General features: G+C 47.1%; 1 protein-coding gene across 1 annotated transcript in view; it reads right to left on the bottom strand.

The window, feature by feature from the left end:
* SLC12A3 (solute carrier family 12 member 3) overlaps positions 1 to 23,665 on the bottom strand; it is a 58,799-nt gene that overhangs the window by 15,492 nt on the left and 19,642 nt on the right. The window contains exons 12-20 of the mRNA XM_075576863.1: positions 21,629 to 21,752; positions 20,163 to 20,264; positions 18,334 to 18,489; positions 11,759 to 11,858; positions 10,186 to 10,297; positions 6,660 to 6,794; positions 5,460 to 5,566; positions 5,171 to 5,253; positions 1,670 to 1,753 (exon numbers count right to left, since the gene is read on the bottom strand). Of these exons, the coding sequence (XP_075432978.1) occupies positions 1,670 to 1,753; positions 5,171 to 5,253; positions 5,460 to 5,566; positions 6,660 to 6,794; positions 10,186 to 10,297; positions 11,759 to 11,858; positions 18,334 to 18,489; positions 20,163 to 20,264; positions 21,629 to 21,752 (1,003 nt within the window). The remainder of the gene's footprint in view (positions 1 to 1,669; positions 1,754 to 5,170; positions 5,254 to 5,459; positions 5,567 to 6,659; positions 6,795 to 10,185; positions 10,298 to 11,758; positions 11,859 to 18,333; positions 18,490 to 20,162; positions 20,265 to 21,628; positions 21,753 to 23,665) is intronic.

The raw sequence follows: 23,665 nt of genomic DNA on the forward strand, positions 1-23,665 counted from the left end.
CAGCTCTGCGCCTGTGTCCTGTGCTGCAGACAGTGTCAGCTCTGCGCCTGTGTCCTGTGCGGCAGACAGTGTCAGCTCTGCGCCTGTGTCCTGTGCTGCAGATACAGTATCAGCTCTGCGCCTGTGTCCTGTGCTGCAGATAGTGTCAGCCCTGCGCCTGTGTCCTGTGCTGCAGATAGTGTCAGCTCTGCGCCTGTGTCCTGTGCTGCAGATAGTGTCAGCTCTGCGCCTGTGTCCTGTGCTGCAGATAGTGTCAGCTCTGCGCCTGTGTCCTGTGCTGCAGATACAGTATCAGCTCTGCGCCTGTGTCCTGTGCTGCAGATAGTGTCAGCTCTGCGCCTGTGTCCTGTGCTGCAGATAGTGTCAGCTCTGCGCCTGTGTCCTGTGCTGCAGATAATGTCAGCCCTGCGCCTGTGTCCTGTGCTGCAGATACAGTATCAGCTCTGCGCCTGTGTCCTGTGCTGCAGATACAGTATCAGCTCTGCGCCTGTGTCCTGTGCTGCAGATAGTGTCAGCTCTGCGCCTGTGTTCTGTGCTGCAGACAGTGTCAGCTCTGCGCCTGTGTCCTGTGCTGCAGACAGTGTCAGCTCTGCGCCTGTGTCCTGTGCTGCAGACACAGTGTCAGCCCTGCGCCTGTGTCCTGTGCTGCAGACAGTGTCAGCTCTGCGCCTGTGTCCTGTGCTGCAGACAGTGTCAGCTCTGCGCCTGTGTCCTGTGCTGCAGACATAGTGTCAGTTCTGCGCCTGTGTCCTGTGCTGCAGATACAGTGTCAGCTCTGCGCCTGTGTCCTGTGCTGCAGACAGTGTCAGCTCTGCGCCTGTGTCCTGTGCTGCAGACAGTGTCAGCTCTGCGCCTGTGTCCTGTGCTGCAGACAGTGTCAGCTCTGCGCCTGTGTCCTGTGCTGCAGATACAGTGTCAGCTCTGCGCCTGTGTCCTGTGCTGCAGACAGTATCAGCTCTGCGCCTGTGTCCTGTGCTGTAGACAGTGTCAGCTCTGCGCCTGTGTCCTGTGCTGCAGACACAGTGTCAGCTCTGCGCCTGTGTCCTGTGCTGCAGATACAGTATCAGCTCTGCGCCTGTGTCCTGTGCTGCAGATAGTGTCAGCCCTGCGCCTGTGTCCTGTGCTGCAGATAGTGTCAGCTCTGCGCCTGTGTCCTGTGCTGCAGATAATGTCAGCTCTGCGCCTGTGTCCTGTGCTGCAGACAGTATCAGCTCTGCGCCTGTGTCCTGTGCTGCAGACAGTGTCAGCTCTGCGCCTGTGTCCTGTGCTGCAGACACAGTGTCAGCCCTTCGCCTGTGTCCTGTGCTGCAGACACAGTGTCAGCCCTGCGCCTGTGTCCTGTGCTGCAGACACAGTGTCAGCCCTTCGCCTGTGTCCTGTGCTGCAGACACAGTGTCAGCTCTGCGCCTGTGTCCTGTGCTGCAGACAGTGTCAGCTCTGCGCCTGTGTCCTGTGCTGCAGACAGTGTCAGCCCTGCGCCTGTGTCCTGTGCTGCAGACAGTGTCAGCTCTGCGCCTGTGTCCTGTGCTGCAGACACAGTGTCAGCCCTGCGCCTGTGTCCTGTGTCAGACCTTGTTGTGCCTCAGGCCTGAGATGTGACGTCTCAGCTGCTGCTTTGCATACAGAGGTATATAAGGGATTGAATGAGATGTGCTTAGAGTGAACTCACATGTCCCGTTTGCTGGGGGGCTGGGGGGATTCTCGCCTCCGTCTTTCAGTTTTGGCTCTTCTGCTTGTTGAAACACTGGATTAACTGTGCACAGCAAAATAAGTGTATATATGTAAATGTGCCTGTGAAATACACACGTATGTATGTACATGGACATGTGCAGTACACATACATGGGTATATATGTACGTATATGTGACATACATATACATTGCCAGACATTCTTATAGGCGTGTGCCCAGTAAGGCCGAAGTCCCGCTGCATCCGATGGCGTGCGCGCCACTCACCTGTTCATGGCTTCCTCCCGAGTCAGCCCCAGTCCCTCCTCACTACAAGGCTCACTACGCGCTGTGACGCGTCAGCCAGCAGGGGATGCAACAGGGTTGTGTTCACGTGTGGCGACGCGTCACATGGTGCGCGAGGGAGCCAATCACAGACTGGATCCCATCAGCCAATGATAATGTGAGCTGCTTTGTGCCTGTGTTTTGGACCTCCCCCCCCGACCCATTTTAGCCAGGCCCTCCTTGAAAATGCTCCCTACGGACCGCAGATAGCGGTGAAGTGCCGTACACACGCCTCAACCTCAACCTAACAATGCGCATACGCAGACACAGATTGTAATAAATATACTTATTGTATGTTCTCTTCTGTAAAGCGCTGAGTCTATGAGAGAGAGACTCAGCGGGGAAAGACACTGAATCTTAAACAATAACTCTGAGCTCCTGGTGACCTTGGTGTGCGCACCGCGCGCTATACGGTCATTGTGATGCGCTTGGAGTCCCATTGGGAGAATGCACTATTTGAAATAAAAATGATTATACGTATTATATACATACTGTACATACCACACATACAGTACATATCACCTACTATATTACACAAGTACAGAACATGCAAGAGTCAGTGGAGTAGGCTTTATCCTTAAGAAGAAACGGAGAAGCCACATACTGGAGTATGGAAGCTCATGGGGACGAGAAGACAGAATTGTCATTCAGTTGATAAAGATACAGGTTTCATGTAATCCAAGTGTGTGTTCCAACATCGTCACACGGACAATGAGGTGGAGGACTTCCACTATGAAATTAAGCAATTTAACAACAAAGGAACGTGTCGCCTCAAGAACTTGGTGGGAGATTTTCAACGCAAAGATTGGTGTCCATCAGAAAGGCGAAGCGTCAGTTGGTAAGTACGGTTACGGTCACAGGAATGAACGTGGGGACAGATTGGGAGAATTTGCAGAATGTGAAAACTTCTACGTCATGAATTCATTCTTCAAGAAGAATCCAAATAGAGAACAGACATGAAGTGGAGCCAATGGAATAAAAAAAAAAACAGAAATGGGCTATATCCGAGCTAACAAGGAACACGTGATTGTAGACTGCACAGTGCTTAACTGTTGACACAAGAAGTGATCACTGGTTGGTTCTCTGCAAATTATACCTCAATGTGAAGATGGAAAGAAGAAAACTGGTTCAAAGTAAGATCAAAACAATCAACATCAATAACCTCAAGATGAACTGCAGAGAATTTGAACTAGAACTGTAAGGTTGCTTCAGCTCACTGTGCATGGGGAGACTTCAACAAACAATTATGAAGAACTTCTGAAGATTGTGGTTGAAAGCGCAGGAGAACTGGAGGAATCACTAACAAAAAACAGGATAAGAAAATATCAAACGAGACAAAGCAAATAACGAGGAGACAAGAAATGAAGCAATACTAAGATGCAAAAGTAAGAATGGAATATGCAGAGCTGTGCAAAACAATTAGCAAATTTACCAATTTATAACGGAAGATGTGTAGAGAATGTAACTGTGATACGGTGAAGAAGACTGCTGAAGATAACAAAAGCTTAAAGAAGATGAAGCAGGGACTTACGATGGGGAAGAAGCAAATCATTGCACTCAAATAAGACGATAGATCAACAATAAAAGACAGTTCACTTATCATCGAGTGCGGAGGACTTCTACATGAAATTATACGCGAACATAGCTAACACAGGGCATAATCCTTCAGAGGAAGAGAGAAGAAACTAATTATTTACCGTGCGTCTGTCCTGAAGAAGGGGCAAAGACAATAAAAATCCATGAAGAATGGGAAGGGTCCAGCGGGAGATGGAATTACAACTGAAATCTTGAAAGAAGTTGACGAAGGAGACAAAATCCTTGCAAAACTCTTTACATGCTGCTTAAAGAACAGTAACATTCCAGAACAATGGAGTAACGCCATAAATCTCCTCTTCCACAACAAAGGAGACAAAGAAGACCTCAAGAACTACAGACCAATTAGTCTACTTCTAATCACTGACAAGATCTTTACTTAAATACTTGTTAATCGGCTGGAACAGACTCTGGCCTTCGCCCAGCCTAGAGAGGCGGCGGTATTTCGCAGTGGATATAAAACAATGGACAACATCCAAGTCCAGAAGGGCTCCAGCAACAAATCGGAGAATTTGCCGAAGCAAGTCAGATATTGGGCCTCCTGCACAGGGCCAGCTTAGAATTTAGCAGGTCTCGGTGCCGGGGGAGAACGCAGGGCTTCTTACCTGCTCCGGCCTCTCCTCATCTCAGTGACGTTGCAGTGTCACATTGTCATGGTAACGTGACGCTGCGATGACGACGACGACGAGGAGATGCCGGAGAGAAGAAGACAGAAGGTGAGAGACAGTTACAGAGGCCCCGTGTTCTCCCCTGGTAATCAGTTTAACTGTTGTGAGGAAAAGCACAGGGCCTCTGTAAGCGCGGTGCTTGGTGCGACTGCACCAATGGCAGCGCCATCAAGCCAGCCCTGGGCCTCCATATGAATCTCAGCAAGACCCAAGTGGTGTTCAACAAATGTGTCAACTCTTCAAACATCAAAATAAAGGGAATAGAAGGTGAAGACTATATCTATAACAATGGATGGGAACCATTTGAATGAAATCAATAGGAGAATGAAGATGGGATGGAACGCATTTGGAAGAACCAAGACAATCTTTCAAGGAAACCTTCCACTGTGCCTCAAGAACAAAGCTTTCGTCCAGGGTATTGTGCCCGTGTTCACATATGGATGTGAAAATTGGACCCTGAATGATAAGATAGTTCAACCAACTTCACAGAACTCAATGACGTATGGAGAGATGCACGCTGAGTATTACCTGAGGATACAGGAACAATAATGAATGGGTTCTAAACCAAACAAAAGTCTGTGACATCCTCACAAGGGGGGAAGAAATTAAATGGCGACGGACCGGACATATTGCAAGAAGAAATGACCATCGTTGGACAAAGATAGTACTCGCCTGGGTTCCAAGACAGATTAAAAGACCAAGACAACGACCAAAGTAAGATGGGAGGATGAAACCAAAACATTTGTAGAAGCAACGTGAAGAAGAGAGGCTGTAACCGCAGGATCTGGGAGATCCTTTAGGAGGCTTCATCCAGCAGTGGGGAGACAAGGGCTGAAGGTTATGCATACACATACATACCTACAACATACATACATATTGACGGCAGGCTGCACTTACTGTGGGCTTGCATCACACGAGACATGTTGAGTCCGTCTTTCATTCTCAGCAAACACAGCCCATATTTAAAGTCAAATGCATCACTACAACCAAAAAACAACACCATGTTAAGGCCATCTGGCCGTGTTAAACTCTTCAGTGCTGGAGAAATAAAGTGTGTGTAATAGGGAGAGAAAGGGGAGAGGGTTCCTGTATGCACAGACACATGTCTTTGTTGCAGCTCTACTCTACATGCAGTTTGCTGCTCAGGCTGTGGCCTTGTACAATGTTATACAACAGTCTATCTTACTGCAGTGTCCCCACGAAGCTATCAACGTTCCTGGGGTGAGCCGTCTGCCAGTTCTTCTTATATCCCAGAACCAGCACATTTGGCCTCATCTGTCCCAGACCGGTCGCCTGCGGTGCAATAAATGAGGGTTACAATAAGTTTTATTCATTATTATCCAGGAGGACATGAAATACATTCAAGGTGGGCTTCACAAATCATAAACTTATCGGGAACCCTTAAGTACAGCTTAGAAGAGAAAAAGGGGGGATAGGAGAGAATGGAGAGGGAGAAGAGAGAAAGGACGGGGAGAAGAGAGAGAGGAGGAGGAGGAGGGGGGGAGAAGAGAAAAGGGAGAGGGGGAAAGAGAGAAAGGAGGGAGAGGGGAGAATAGAGAGAGGGGAGGAGGAGAATAGAGAGAAAGGACGGGGAGAAGAGAGAAAGGAGGAGGAGGAGGGGGGGAGAAGAGAAAAGGGAAAGGGGGAAAAAGAGAAAGGAGGGAGAGGGGAGAATCGAGAGAGGGGAGGGGGAGAATAGAGAGAAAGGAGGGGAGGGGGAGAATAGAGAGAGGGGAGGGGAGAATAGAGAGAAAGGAGGGGAGGGGGAGAATAGAGAGAAAGGGATAGGGGGAGAATACAGAGAAAGGCGAGGGAGAATAGAGAGCAAGGAGGGAGAATTGAGAGAAAGGAGGGAGAATAGAGAGAAAGGAGGGAGAATAGAGAGAAAGGAGGGAGAAAGGAGGGAGAGGAAGAATAGAGGGGGGAGGGGGAATGATTGAAACGTACAAATATATAAAAAGGCTATTAACAAATTACAGGAGGAGAACATTTCAGAGAACGAGAAGTATTAGAACAAAAGCTGGAGGGTGCGAGGCTCACATCTATGTGAGGAGGTAATGAACAGGGGCTCGTGCAGGGGAGATTTCACAGGGGAGAGTATTTCAGAGGGGCTTGTGTAGGGGAGAGTATTTCACGGGGGCTCGTGTAGGTGGAGAGTATTTCAGGGGGGCTTGTGTAGGGGAGAGTATTTCACGGGGGCTTGTGTAGGGGGAGAGTATTTCCCGAGGGGCTCGTGTAGGGGGAGAGTATTTCAGAAGGGCTCGTGTAGGGGGAGAGTATTTCCCGGGATTTCATGGATGAAACAAATATTCTGACCTTTAACCTTTATGATGCACCACAGATAACCGCACGCAAACAGATAATAATAATATTGTAATAATAGAACCTGAATGAGCATCTGAACTCCGCTCCGCAGGTCGTCAGCAATCAGCCCGGTATAGAAGGACTTTATTTTCCGCTTATTCAGCCATCTGCTGTGTCCGTCTGGATTCAGCTCCTGGATTTTCTGTTTTCGTGGCCCCTGTTTATTAATCGTAGGAGAAAGTCTTAAAAGTGTAATTAGTGACACCCAGGTTTAAATCACATCATCCGAGTGAAAATTCTCTGCCGTGAACAATTCTATTTCTTATGCTGCCATTCCAGCTACCTGCTTTTTTATGCTGTGTTACTCCAGACACCTGCTTTTTTATGTTGTGTTACTCCAGGTACCTGCTGGTATTTTGGGGGGGTATAAAATAGCTGTCAGTTCCTCCCGTAGGTAGTAACTGTCTGGATTTAATGGCGACAGTTTCTGGTGATTATTTGACAAGATCTGAGAGGATCTCCATTTCTTTTACGTTATATTCTGTACTGTTACCAAGCTTGAGTATAAACTTTATCTGAGTGGGGGAGCTCTCCATACTTAGGGCTCGTTCAGGGTGCCTGCTTTGGGATATGGAGGGCGCGCGTCCGCGAGGGCGCGCCTTACTTTTGTAGGAGACGTCCGATCATCCCCTGCCGACAGCCCCGGCGTTCTGTCGTTCAGTGGGCGTGTCTTTGACGTCACATGCTAAAATCCTCCCGGTCACAGACAGAGAGCAGGGATCCGTGTTGCAGTCTTGAAATCATTCTGAAGAATGATTTCATTGGCTGCCTGGGTCCCTGTGACGCTGCTGCAGTTCCAAAAAAGGAAATTTTCGTTTACTGAAACTGTCGTCAGCGTCAACTCCTGGCTTCGGAGGCAGGGCAGTTGCTACCCTGACAACCAGTATTCAAATTGAATACTTTGTTTCTCACTGCAGCACGCACGGCAGCACGCCCTCCCTCCGAAGCCAGCACCCTGAACGAGGCCTTATAGTTCAATACAACCGTTGCCCTGCCCTACGATAGTTTGACTTTACATGTGACTTGATGTAAAACGTGACTCTGCTTCTGCTACAAAATGCTATTTTTACCAAAACTTACAGCCGATCCTATACTGGCCCACCTCAACTTACATCCAAATGTCAGTATGACCCCCCCCCCGGCATCCTATACTGGCCCACCTAAACCTATATCCTAATGTCAGTATGACCCCCCCAGCATCCTATACTGGCCCACCTCAACCTATATCCTAATATCATTGTGACCCCCCTGCATCCTATACTGGCGCACCTCAACTTATATCCTAATATCAGTATGACCCCCCCACCCCCCGGCATCCTATACTGGCCCACCTCAACTTACATCCTAATGTCATTGTGACCCCCCCGGCATCCTATACTGGCCCACCTCAACCTATATCCTAATGTCAGTGTGACCCCCCCGGCATCCTATACTGGCCCACCTCAACCTATATCCTAATGTCAGTGTGACCCCCCTGGCATCCTATACTGGCCCACCTCAACCTATATCCTAATGTCAGTGTGACCCCCCCGGCATCCTATACTGGCCCACCTCAACCTATATCCTAATGTCAGTGTGACCCCCCTGGCATCCTATACTGGCCCACCTCAACCTATATCCTAATGTCAGTGTGACCCCCCCGGCATCCTATACTGGCCCACCTCAACCTATATCCTAATGTCAGTGTGACCCCCCCGGCATCCTATACTGGCCCACCTCAACTTACATCCTAATGTCACTGTGACCCCCCCGGCATCCTATACTGGCCCACCTCAACCTATATCCTAATGTCAGTGTGACCCCCCCGGCATCCTATACTGGCCCACCTCAACCTATATCCTAATGTCAGTGTGCCCCCCCCCCCCACCGGCATCCTATACTGGCCCACCTCAACTTGCATCCTAATGTCAGTGCGACACCCCCCCTGGCATCCTATACTGGCCCACCTCAACTTGCAACCTGTCAGTGCGACACCCCCGGACCCTATACTGACCCACCTCAATTGATATAGTTACATAGCAGCGCCATCAAGTTCAACCTATGCTAAATTTAGACCGATACTTTATCCTATATTTGTATTTACAGTATATTAATCCAGAGGAAGGCAAATAAAAAAACCCAGTGACACATTATCTAACGATATCTCATATGGGGAAAAATAACTATTGGCAACCAGATTACTCCCTGGATCAACATCCTTCCCATGTTACCTTTTTTGGTATATACCTGTATATCTTACCTTTCTAAAAAGATGTCCAACATTTTTTGTGAAGATATCTATTGTATCTGCCATCACAGTCTCCATGGGTAATGAATCCCACATTGTAACTACCCTTACTGTAAAGAACCCTTTCCTTTGTTGCTGGTGAAATCTCTGTTCCGGCAAAGAAGATCTACCACTGCTCACCTTAATAGGTATTAATAAAGAGTATATAGGTGGACGGTGCATATAGGGAGAGCCAGAGGCACATATGTAAACACAACGGATGAAGACAGATTCACCCAAACAGAACCCTATTTACTGCACTCGGCCCAAAGGAAGAGATAGCAATAGTATAATACTTATCTATTTAACTCGCAATCCCTCCCTTGAGAAAGCGCGGACCCGTCGCGCGAAACAGCTGTCGGGTGTGATGTCATCACGTTGACGTCCACGAGGAAGTAGCAGAATCAAGCGTCCAACGAAGGGGTTGTATGGTTATCCTACTTTGATACAATTTCCATACCAGTATCTCTATAAGCTATCAAGATAAGTATAGCCCTGCACTATAAACCTTCCTATTTGTATTTGGCATTGTGACATTGTGTCCCTGGGTACCTTGGACACTTGTTATCTGTGGGACAGCACTATTATATATATGGCATACATTACATATGTGCTACTCCAGGACATTAAGGTACTCAATTGTATCAACTGTGAGCATAAGCAGGTCCTGTTTTGAAGACTTTTGCCAGTTAGTGCTGTATACTGAAAGATACTGTTACATTCCCCCCTTTGTTGACCTGTTATATTAACAGAGTGGTAATCTGCATGCTTGATTCCAGGTGCTATATGTACACCATAATTATTGCGTATAGATAGGCATATAGTGATCCACAATATATTAGCACCTTAAGAGGGTAACATTCCCAATTTGATTTTATCATTTGTTATTTATGTGTTCATGCGCCGTTGTCTGCATTATTACCGTAATAAAACGTTATTATTTTTTTTGCTTTTAGTGGTATCCGTCCTCCCACAGGTTTTGTGCATCCAATTGCGAGTTAAATAGATAAATATTATACTATTGCTATCTATCTCTTCCTTTGGACTGAGTGCAGTAAATAGGGTTCTGTTTGGGTGAATCTGTCTTCATCCGTTGTGTTTACATAGAAATCTCTGTTCCCCCAACCTTAAGGGATACGCTAACTTACATCCTAATGTCAGTGTGATACCCCGGATCCTATATGGCCCACAACAATTTACATCCTGTCAGTGCGAACGCCCGAACCCCCGAACCCAGCCCCCCCCGGAGCAGGACACGCCAACAGCAGCCCTGCACACTTACAATGATCACATTTCCACAGATCATCAGGCTCTGGTTTTTGGTGAAGGTTCCTACAAAATCCACAAGAGCAGGACGGAAGTTGGGAGGTCCAGTCAGAACCAGACACTGTGGCCTAGGAGGAGAAGTTACAGAGACGCACAGAGTGAGGCAGCCCTCCCCACACCGTCACAAACATGAGCCGGAAACCCCCGCGCGGCTTTCGTTTGCAAAACAAGGCAGAAAATGAGCCCCGACTGAGCTGTAATATTTATGCCTTTTCCCCTTCTGATTTCCAGCCGTGCGTTGTCACTGTGACCTGTCCTTGCGACCCTGTGACCTGTGTCAGTGACCGCTGCCTCTACCTCAGACTATCGTGTGTCTAACTACAAATGCCCTGAGTCTCTGTTGTGATGTCTGTATAGACAGGGCAGGCCGCTCAGCCTCAGCAAGCAAGGGGTTAAAGCTGCAGTTCAAGCAATATCCTACTTTTTTTTTCTTTTTTTTTTAATAAATCAGTTCTGTACTATGAGAAAATACTTATGTAGCATTTAAAAAAAAATTTAAAGACATTTTTAATGTATTCTAATTTAACAAGAATTTTTGTTTCTATAGCAACCATTTACAATGTCACATTCCCTTCCTCTTCTGAGACAGGCTCTGGCACACCCCTTTTGCCCTCTCTCTAGCAGTGCACCAATTGTATCTAGTGCCTGCTTGGTCACATGATCTTCCACACAGAATTTTGCGTCTTGGGTACTCTTCTGCTGCACTGACAGCCATTTAGTGAATCTTCACAGATCGATCACAGGAGAACGGATCGATCGGCAACTTAGCTAATTACTTATCATTGTGCAGATTGTATTGATGCACATATTGAATTTTATTTTTTGAACTGCACCTTTAAGAGACTTATCTTAAATTCGCCAAAGTGGCTGAAATGTCCTATGGACTTCAATGCTGTCCTGATCGGTCGCTTACAGAATAAACCCCTAAATAAGATGGGGAAATATTTTATGGAACGATCTATTCTCACATAACCAGAACGACCGGGGGAAGAGGGCTGGGACAAGCGACAGAGAGGGGGGAAAGTGAGGGGGAGACTCTAGTCCTGGGCACAGAGTGTGTGCTGTACAGAGGGGGACACAGCGTGTGCGCTGTACAGAGGGGCGCACAGCTTGTGCGCTGTACAGAGGGGCACAGCGTGTGTGCTGTGCAGAGGGGGGGCACAGCGTGCTATGCAGAGGGGGGCACAGCGTGCGTGCTATGCAGAGGGGGGCACAGCGTGTGCGCTGTACAGAGGGGCGCACAGCTTGTGCGCTGTACAGAGGGGGGCACAGCGTGTGCGCTGCACAGAGGGGGACACAGCGTGTGCGCTGTACGAGGGGGCACAGCGTGTGCGCTGTACAGAGGGGGGCACAGCGTGTGCGCTGCACAGAGGGGGGCACAGCGTGTGCGCTGTACGAGGGGGGCACAGCGTGTGCGCTGTACAGAGGGGGGCACAGCGTGTGCGCTGTACGAGGGGGGCACAGCGTGTGAGCTGTACGAGGGGGGCACAGCGTGTGCGCTGTACAGATGGGGGCACAGCATTGCTTACCTAAAGTTTTTGATATGCTCCTCCACTTGGTTGAGCCCCACGCAGTGCGACAGCGCCATGTTATAGGAGCCGGCCTGCACAGACGAACCCCAATTCGCTTCTGCACAGAAACAGTTGCAGGATGTCACTGACACACATTCATGTCTCGCAGCACTCAGTACTAGAACCTGCTTGTGGTCACTGCCGCTCCCAGTACCAGAGAACCTGCATATGGTCTCTGCAGCTATCAGTACTAGAACCTGCATGTGGTCACTGCTTGTGACGGGCTCACATTTGACCCTTTATTAAAAAGGTTACTTCCATTTCAGACAGAGCGCTAATAAAGTGACATTTTATATAATGTATATCCTTATATCATGTCAGTAAGAAGCATGTATGTTATATGTATATACAAAATGTCAGCAAGAAGCATGTATATTATATGTGTATTCAAGATGTCAGCAAGAAGCATGTATGTTATATGTATATACAGAGGATATCAGTAATAATCACACGCTGTATGTAATGAGTATATATACCCAGGATAACAGTAATAATCACACGCTGTATGTTATATGTACAGTCACGTGAAAAAGAAAGTGCACCCTCTGAATTCCACGGTTTTACATATCAGGACATAATAACAATCATCTGTTCCTTAGCAGGTCTAAAAATTAGGTAAATACAACCTCAGATGAACAACAACACATGACATATTACACTGTGTCATGATTTATTGAACAAAAATAAAGCCAAAATGGAGAAGCTGTGTGTGAAAAAGTAAGTACACCCTTACTGCTTCCATAGGAATAAAGATGCTATGTAGCAGACAGGTGCTGCTAATCAAATGCCCTTGATTAATTGATCATCAGCAAGTGTGACCACCTCTATAAAAGCCTAAGTTTTAGCAGTTTGCTGGTCTGGAGCATTCAGGTGTGTGTTAACACAATACCAAGGAGGAAAGACATCAGCAATGATCTTAGAGAAGCAATTGTTGCTGCCCATCAATCTGGGAAGGGTTATAAGGCCATTTCCAAACAATTTAAAGTCCATCATTCTACAGTGAGAAAGATTATTCAAAAGTGGAAAACATTCAAGACGGTTGCCAATCTTCCCAGGAGTGGACGTCCCAGCAAATTCACCCCAAGGTCAGACCGTGCAATGCTCAGAGAAATTGCAAAAAAAAAACCAAGAGTTGCTTTTCAGACTCTACAGGCCCCAGTTAGCATGTTAAATGTTAAAGTTCATGACAGCACAATTAGAAAAAGACTGAACTAGTATGGTTTGTTTGGAAGGGTAGCCAGGAGAAAGCCTCTTCTCTCTAATGAGAACATAACAAAACACTAGATGGCGCTCTAACACTCCCAAAGAAAAATATATAAGTACAGCAGGGCCCTGCTTTTCGGCGATCTGCTGATACGGCGGCACCGAGAAGGGGGCCGCCATGTTGAATTTTAAGTCGCGTATGCGCAGAACGGGCGCGCATAACGTAGTTTGTGCGCACAGAGCATAGGTCGCACATGCGCAGAATGGCTAAAATGCCGGTTTGCGCATGCGCAGAACTGAAAATCGCCAGATCCGTTTTCCGGCGATTTTCACTATACGGCGGGCCTCTGGAACGGAACCCGCAGTATACCCGGGGTCCTGCTGTAAATGAATAAAAAGTGAAAAATTACAAAACTAATTATCCCCAAAATCAGTGCTAACAAGTGACATAAGAGTGTGTGATGATAACACACATAAACCAGTGATAATATAAATTATGTGAAAAATGCACACAAATACCAGTGGTGATATAATAAATATATAAGGGAGTCCTGAAGAAGATGTCATCAGCAACGTCGAAACGCGTAGAGCTGGCATACAGTGGTCTGGGCAAGAGACAGAGAATACAGTCAAGTCAAAGGGAGCTGGTGACGTCCACGGAGATCGAAATCACGTGACCGGAAGTGACGTATCGGACCCGACAGACGCGGAAGAGCTGCATGGCGTGTATCGTGTAACGAGGAGCGGTGAGATTGTATCTTACCTGTGAACACATCTCCTATGCCGATTCTGTCTGTTTTCTGTCTCTTGATAGTAAGCCTCCATTTGTGAGCCTTTTTCTGTTTTATAAAGTACTTTGTGTGATCTGCACTATGTCTTTGTATCGCTTTGTCCGAGACGGCTGACTACCACCACAGATTATCCAGGGCTACCATCAACACTGGATTGGTTTAATCATTGCCTACATTTTCCTGCTCTATTGTGAGTAGGCACTTTGGGGTTTTTGATTTCCTATTTTCACTGTTTAGCATTATTGCACTATGTAGATTTCTTTTTATCTTTCTATGGTTTCCTTCTTCGCTCCCCTGGCTTTGGAGAGCTCTAAAAAGAACATGGCAGCACGGCTTAGGTTTGCAAAGTTGCATCTGAACAAACCACAAGACTTCTGGAACAATGTCCTTTGGACAGACGAGACCAAAGTGGAGAGGTTTGGCCATAATGCACAGCGCCACGTTTGGCGAAAACCAAACACAGCATATCAGCACAAACACCTCATACCAACTGTCAAGCACGGTGGTGGAGGGGTGATGATTTGGGCTTGTTTTTGCATCCATAGAACCTGGGAACCTTGCAGTCATTGAGTCGACCATGAACTCCTCTGTATACCAAAGTATTCTAGAATCAAATGTGAGGCCATCTGTCCGACAGCTAAAGCTTGGCCGAAATTCGGTCATGCAACAGGACAATGATCCCAAGCACACCAGCAAATCTACAACAGAATGGCTGAAAAAGAAAAGAATCAAGGTGTTGCAATGGCCCAGTCAAAGTCCAGACCTCAACCCGATTGAAATGCTGTGGCTGAACCTTAAGAGAGCTGTGCATAAGCTAATGCCCACAAACCTAAATGAACTGAAGCAACGTTGTAAAGAAGAGTGGGCCAAAATTTCTCCACAACGATGTGAGAGACTGATAAAGTCATACAGAAAACGATTACTTCAAGTTATTGCTACTAAAGGTGGTTCTACAAGCTATTGAATCATAAGGTATAGTTAGTTTTTCACACATGGCTTCTCCATTTTGGCTTTATTTTTGTTAAATAAATCATGACACGGTGTAATATGTCATGTGTTGTTGTTCATCTGAGGTTGTATTTACCTAATTTTTAGACCTGCTAAGGAACAGATGATTGTTATTATGTCTTGATATGTAAAACCATGGAATTCACAGAGGGTGTACTTTCTTTTTCACATGACTGTATATACAGAGGATATCAGTAATAATCACACGCTGTATGTTATATGTATATACACAGGATATCTGTAATAATAACACGCTGTATGTTATGTGTATACACAGGATATCAGTAATAATCACACGCTGTATGTTGTGTGTATATACACAGGATATCGGTGACAATCACACGCTGTATGTTATGTATATACACAGGATATCAGTGACAATCACACGCTGTATGTTATGTGTATACACAGGGTATCAGTGACAATCACACGCTGTATGTTATATGTATATACACAGGATATCAGTAACAATCACACGCTGTATGTTATATGTATATACACAGGATATCAGTAACAATCACACGCCATTGTGTGTATATACACAGGATATCAGTAATAATCACACGCTGTATGTAATATGTATATACACAGGATATCAGTGACAATCACACGCTGTATGTTATGTGTATATACACAGGATATCAATAATAATCACACGCTGTATGTAATATGTATATACACAGGATATCAGTAACAATCACACTCTGTATGTTATATGTATATACACAGGATATCAGTGACAATCACACGCTGTATGTTATATGTATATACACAGGATATCAGTAATAATCACACGCTGTATGTTATATGTATATACACAGGATATCAGTAATAATCACATGCTGTATGTTGTGTGTATATACACAGGATATCAGTAATAATAACACGCTGTATTTTATATGTATATACACAGGATATCAGTGACAATAATACGCTTTATGTTATATGTATATACTGTACACAGGATATCGGTGACAATCACACGCTGTATGTTATATGTATATACACAGGATATCAGTGACAATCACACGCTGTATGTTATATGTATATACTGTAAACAGGATATCGGTGACAATCACACGCTGTATGTTATATGTATATACTGTACACAAGATATCGGTGACAATCACACGCTGTATGTTATATGTATATACACAGGATATCAGTGACAATCACACGCTGTATGTTATATGTATATACTGTAAACAGGATATCGGTGACAATCACACGCTGTATGTTATATGTATATACTGTACACAGGATATCGGTGACAATCACACGCTGTATGTTATATGTATATACACAGGATATCAGTAATAATAACACGCTGTATGTTATATGTATATACACAGGATATCAGTAATAATAACACGCTGTATGTAATATGTATATACACAGGATATCAGTAATAATCACATGCTGTATGTTGTGTGTATATACACAGGATATCAGTAACAATCACTTGCTGTATGTTATATGTATATACACAGGATATCAGTGACAATCACACGCTGTATGTTATATGTATATACACAGGATATCAGTGACAATCACACGCTGTATGTTATATGTATATACTGTACACAGGATATCGGTGACAATCACACGCTGTATGTTATATGTATATACTGTACACAGGATATCGGTGACAATCACACGCTGTATGTTATATGTATATACTGTACACAGGATATCAGTAACAATCACACGCTGTATGTTATATGTATATACTGTACACAGGATATCAGTAACAATCACACGCTGTATGTAATATGTGTATACACAGGATATCAGTAACAATCACTTGCTGTATGTTATATGTATATACACAGGATATCAGTAACAATCACTTGCTGTATGTTATATGTATATACACAGGATATCAGTGACAATCACACGCTGTATGTTATATGTATATACACAGGATATCAGTGACAATCACACGCTGTATGTTATATGTATATACTGTAAACAGGATATCGGTGACAATCACACGCTGTATGTTATATGTATATACTGTACACAAGATATCGGTGACAATCACACGCTGTATGTTATATGTATATACACAGGATATCAGTGACAATCACACGCTGTATGTTATATGTATATACTGTAAACAGGATATCGGTGACAATCACACGCTGTATGTTATATGTATATACTGTACACAGGATATCGGTGACAATCACACGCTGTATGTTATATGTATATACACAGGATATCAGTAATAATAACACGCTGTATGTTATATGTATATACACAGGATATCAGTAATAATAACACGCTGTATGTAATATGTATATACACAGGATATCAGTAATAATCACATGCTGTATGTTGTGTGTATATACACAGGATATCAGTAACAATCACTTGCTGTATGTTATATGTATATACACAGGATATCAGTGACAATCACACGCTGTATGTTATATGTATATACACAGGATATCAGTGACAATCACACGCTGTATGTTATATGTATATACTGTACACAGGATATCGGTGACAATCACACGCTGTATGTTATATGTATATACTGTACACAGGATATCGGTGACAATCACACGCTGTATGTTATATGTATATACTGTACACAGGATATCAGTAACAATCACACGCTGTATGTTATATGTATATACTGTACACAGGATATCAGTAACAATCACACGCTGTATGTAATATGTGTATACACAGGATATCAGTAACAATCACTTGCTGTATGTTATATGTATATACACAGGATATCAGTAACAATCACTTGCTGTATGTTATATGTATATACACAGGATATCAGTGACAATCACACGCTGTATGTTATATGTATATACACAGGATATCAGTAATAATAACACGCTGTATGTTATATGTATATACACAGGATATCAGTAATAATCACACGCTGTATGTTATTTGTATATACACAGGATATCAGTAATAATAACACGCTGTATGTTATATGTATATACACAGGATATCAGTAATAATCACACGCTGTATGTAATATGTATATACACAGGATATCAGTGACAATCACACGCTGTATGTTATATGTATATACACAGGATATCAGTAATAATCACACGCTGTATGTAATATGTATATACACAGGATATCAGTGACAATCACACGCTGTATGTTATATGTATATACTGTACACAGGATATCAGTGACAATCACACGCTGTATGTTATATGTATATACACAGGATATCAGTGACAATCACACGCTGTGTGTTATATGTATATACACAGGATATCAGTAATAATCACACGCTGTATGTTATATGTATGTACACAGGATATCAGTGACAATCACACGCTGTATGTTGTGTGTATATACACAGGATATCAGTGACAATCACACGCTGTATGTTATATGTATATACACAGGATATCAGTGACAATCACATGCTGTATGTTATATGTATATACACAGGATATCAGTGACAATCACACGCTGTGTGTTATATGTATATACACAGGATATCAGTGACAATCACACGCTGTATGTTGTGTGCGCATGTACCAGGTTTCTTGTACAGGACGTAGCCCAGCAGGAAGATGACGATGCCGATCGCTATCAGAGCCGACTCCCAGGCCAGCAGGAACATGATAATAACGGACACTACTGCCCCAAACAGGGACGCCCATTTACTGTAATATTTAAATGAGGGTCTCCAGCCTGCAAGAGAATAAGGTATAAAACAGAGTGGTCGTGACGTGGCTGCAGAGTGGTCGTGCCGAGGCCGCAGAGTGGTCGTGACGTGGCCGGAGAGTGGTCGTGACGTGGCCGGAGAGTGGTCGTGACGTGGCCGGAGACTGGTCGTGATGTGGCCGGAGACTGGTCGTGACGTGGCCGGAGACTGGTCGTGACGTGGCCGGAGACTGGTCGTGACGTGGCGTGGCTGCAGGCTCATAATGCTTTGGCCAAAGAGTTTAACTAAATGACCCTTACTTATGGGAAGACAAACATATAAGTATTTAACTATATATTTTTTGCATATTGCATGTAGCATTGGGAAGTTTTGTCTGTTGTATAAAACACGCAGGGACTGAACTTAGATGTTAGGCTGAGGATCAGTAATCGGACGTGAAGCTAAAAAACGGCTCACGTCGGCAGCCAAATCAGGGTACACGCAGGCAGCCAAATCAGGGTACGCACAGGCAGCCAAATCAGGGTATGCGCAGTCCAAATTACGCGCAGCCAGCCAAATCAGGGTACGCGCAGCCAGCCAAATCAGGGTACATAAATCGAAATCGACACAAGCGAGCAGCCAAATCAGGGTACACGCAGACAAATCGGCGCACGTTGGCAGCCAAATCAGTGTACACGCAGACAGCCAAATCAGGGCACACGCTGCCAAATTGGCGCACGCGGGCAGTCAAATCAGTGTGCATGCAGCCAAATATGCACACGCAGCCAAATCCGCACACACAGGCATATAAATCAGTGTAAATCAAGCCAAATCCGCACATGCAGACAGCCAAAACAGAGTACATACAGGGTTGGCCACATTCATCACAAGCCAAATCAGCCACTGGACACGCAGCCATGCCAGTCATGGAACACGCAGCCAGCTAGTCGCGAGACACGCAGCCATGCCAGTCGCGGGACACGCAGCCAAGGCAGTCGCTGAACACGCAGCCATGCCAGTCGCTGAACACGCAGCCAGCTAGTCGCGGAACACGCAGCCATGCCAGTCGCTGAACACGCAGCCAGCTAGTCGCGGGACACGCAGCCATGGCAGTAGCGGGACACGCAGCCAGTTGCTGAACACGCAGCCATGACAGTCGCTGAACACGCAGCCATGACAGTCGCTGAACACGCAGCCAGCCGCTGAACACGCAGCCATGCCAGTCGCGGAACACGCAGCCATGCCAGTCACGGAACACGCAGCCAGCCAGTCGCTGAACACGCAGTCATGCCAGTCGCTGAACACGCAGCCAGCCAGTCGCGGGACACGCAGCCATGCCAGTCGCTGAACACGCAGTCATGCTAGTCGCTGAACACGCAGCCAGCCAGTCGCGGGACACGCAGCCAGTTGCTGAACACGCAGCCATGACAGTCGCTGAACACGCAGCCAGCCGCTGAACACGCAGTCATGCAAGTCACGGAACACGCAGCCATGCCAGTCGCTGAACACGCAGCCAGCCAGTCGCTGAACACGCAGCCAGTCGCTGAACACGCAGCCATGCCAGTCGCTGAACACGCAGCCAGCCAGTCGCTGAACACGCAGCCAGCCAGTCGCTGAACACGCAGCCAGTCGCTGAACACGCAGCCAGCCAGTCGCTGAACACGCAGCCTGCCAGTCACGGGACACGCAGTCATGCCAGACTCTGGTCAGGGACTCTCACCTGGGGAGTTAGTGATAGACGCGTGGAAACAGCTGAAATTAATCAGTGCATAAGAGCACAGGAAGAAGTTTGAGATGATGGGAGCAATCGTGTTCAACTCGCCTGCAGGAGAAGGGGCGAAGGAAGAGATATAACACGATACATGTGCGTCTCATAAGTAATAACACAGATATATATATATATATAAATATAAATAGAGCTGGACACATCATTACAACACACAGGGAGCAGGACACGTCATTACAACATGGAGCAGGACACGTCATTACAACACACGGAGAGAGCAGGACACGTCATTACAACACGGAGCAGGACACGTCATTACAACACACGGAGAGAGAGCAGGACACGTCATTACAACACGGAGCAGGACACGTCATTACAACACAGAGCAGGACACGTCATTACAACATGGAGAGCAGGACACGTCATTACAACACGGAGAGCAGGACACGTCATTACAACACGGAGAGCAGGACATGTCATTACAACACGGAGCAGGACATGTCATTACACACACGGAGCAGGACATGTCATTACAACACACGGAGAGAGCAGGACACGTCATTACAACACAGAGCAGGACACGTCATTACAACATGGAGAGCAGGACACGTCATTACAACACGGAGAGCAGGACATGTCATTACAACACGGAGCAGGACATGTCATTACAACACGGAGAGCAAGACACGTCATTACAACACGGAGAGCAGGACATGTCATTACAACACGGAGCAGGACATGTCATTACAACACGGAGAGCAGGACACGTCATTACAACACATGGAGAGCAGGACACGTCATTACAACATGGAGAGCAGGACACGTCATTACAACACGGAGAACAGGACACGTCATTACAACACGGAGAGCAGGACACGTCATTACAACACGGAGAGCAGGACACGTCATTACAACACATGGAGAGCAGGACACGTCATTACAACACATGGAGAGCAGGACACGTCATTACAACATGGAGAACAGGACACGTCATTACAACACGGAGAGCAGGACACGTTATTACAACACGGAGAGCAGGACACGTTATTACAACACGGAGAGCAGGACACGTCATTACAACACATGGAGAGCAGGACACGTCATTACAACACGGAGAGCAGGACATGTCATTACAACACGGAGCAGGACATGTCATTACAACACGGAGAGCAAGACACGTCATTACAACACGGAGAGCAGGACATGTCATTACAACACGGAGCAGGACATGTCATTACAACACGGAGAGCAGGACACGTCATTACAACACATGGAGAGCAGGACACGTCATTAGAACACACGGAGAGCAGGACACGTCATTACAACACACGGAGAGCAGGACACGACATTACAACACACTGAGAGCAGGACACGAGTAACATTAGACATTGGGGAGTCCCGCAATATATTGTGAGATTAGGATTCCCTAATAATAAAAAGAAGCCGCGAGCTGCACAAACCGATGAGAATGAAGGCGACAGCGATGAGAAAGGTCAGGAGATATCCCCGGATCGGCTCGTTATTCTTCCCATAACCTTTTCCAAAGAACCCTATTAATGGGTAAAGGTTATCCTTACACAGGCACTGCGGGAGGAGAGAGAGGGTTATCCTTACACAGGCACTGCGGGGGGAGAGAGAGGGTTATCCTTACACAGGCACTGCGGGGGGAGAGAGAAAGTTATCCTTACACAGGCACTGCGGGGGGAGAGAGAGGGTTATCCTTACACAGGCACTGCGGGGGGAGAGAGAGGGTTATCCTTACACAGGCACTGCGGGGGGAGAGAGAGGGTTATCCTTACACAGGCACTGCGGGGGGAGAGAGAGGGTTATCCTTACACAGGCACTGCGGGGGGAGAGAGAGGGTTATCCTTACACAGGCACTGCGGGGGGAGAGAGAGGGTTATCCTTACACAGGCACTGCGGGGGAAGAGAGAGGGTTATCCTTACACAGGCACTGCGGGGGGAGAGAGAGGGTTATCCTTACACAGGCACTGCGGGGGGAGAGAGAGGGTTATCCTTACACAGGCACTGCGGGGGGAGAGAGAGGGTTATCCTTACACAGGCACTGCGCGGGGAGAGAGAGGGTTATCCTTACACAGGCACTGCGGGGGGAGAGAGAGGGTTATCCTTACACAGGCACTGCGGGGGGAGAGAGAGGGTTATCCTTACACAGGCACTGCGAGGGGAGAGAGAGGGTTATCCTTACACAGGCACTGCGGGGGGAGAGTGAGGGTTATCCTTACACAGGCACTGCGGGGGGAGAGAGAAAGTTATCCTTACACAGGCACTGCGGGGGGAGAGAGAGGGTTATCCTTACACAGGCACTGCGGGGGGAGAGAGGGTTATCCTTACACAGGCACTGCGGGGGGAGAGAGCGGGTTATCCTTACACAGGCACTGCGGGGGGAGAGAGAGGGTTATCCTTACACAGGCACTGCGGGGGGAGAGAGAGGGTTATCCTTACACAGGCACTGCGGGGGGAGAGAGAGGGTTATCCTTACACAGGCACTGCGGGGGGAGAGAGAGGGTTATCCTTACACAGGCATTGCGGGGGGAGAGAGAGGGTTATCCTTACACAGGCACTGCGGGGGGAGAGAGAGGGTTATCCTTACACAGGCACTGCGGGGGGAGAGAGAGGGTTATCCTTACACAGGCACTGCGGGGGGAGAGAGAGGGTTATCCTTACACAGGCACTGCGGGGGGAGAGAGAGGGTTATCCTTACACAGGCACTGCGGGGGGAGAGAGAGGGTTATCCTTACACAGGCACTGCGGGGGGAGAGAGAGGGTTATCCTTACACAGGCACTGCGGGGGGAGAGAGAGGGTTATCCTTACACAGGCACTGCGGGGGGAGAGAGAGGGTTATCCTTACACAGGCACTGCGGGGGGAGAGAGAGGTCTCCCCCCGTACACACTGCATATATCTCCTGAATATACAATATTCCTGTATTGAGACCGGCAGCCACGGTCACACGGCTCACCCCGGGCAGCCACGGCTCACCCCGGGCAGCCACGGTCACACGGCTCATCCCGGGCAGCCACGGTCACACGGCTCACCCCGGGCAGCCACGGTCACCCAGGGCAGCCACGGTCACACGGCTCACCCCGGGCAGCCACGGTCACACAGCTCACCCAGGGCTGCCACGGTCCCACAGCTCACCCCGGGGAACCACGGTCACATGGCTCACCCCGGGCTGCCACGGTCACACGGCTCACCCCGGGCTGCCATGGTCACACGGCTCACCCCGGGCTGCCACGGTCCCACAGCTCACCCCGGGGAACCACGGTCACATGGCTCACCCCGGGATGCCACGGTCACACGGCTCACCCCGGGCTGCCACGGTCACATCGCTCATCCCGGGCAGCCACAGTCACATGGCTCACCCCGGGGAACCACGGTCACACAGCTCACCCCGGGGTACCACGGTCACACGGCTCACCCCAGGCAGCCACGGTCACACGGCTCATCCCGGGCTGCCACGGTAACACAGCTCACCCC

The sequence above is a fragment of the Ascaphus truei genome, chromosome 19, assembly GCF_040206685.1.
Source record: "Ascaphus truei isolate aAscTru1 chromosome 19, aAscTru1.hap1, whole genome shotgun sequence".
Taxonomy (NCBI): Eukaryota; Metazoa; Chordata; class Amphibia; order Anura; family Ascaphidae; genus Ascaphus; species Ascaphus truei.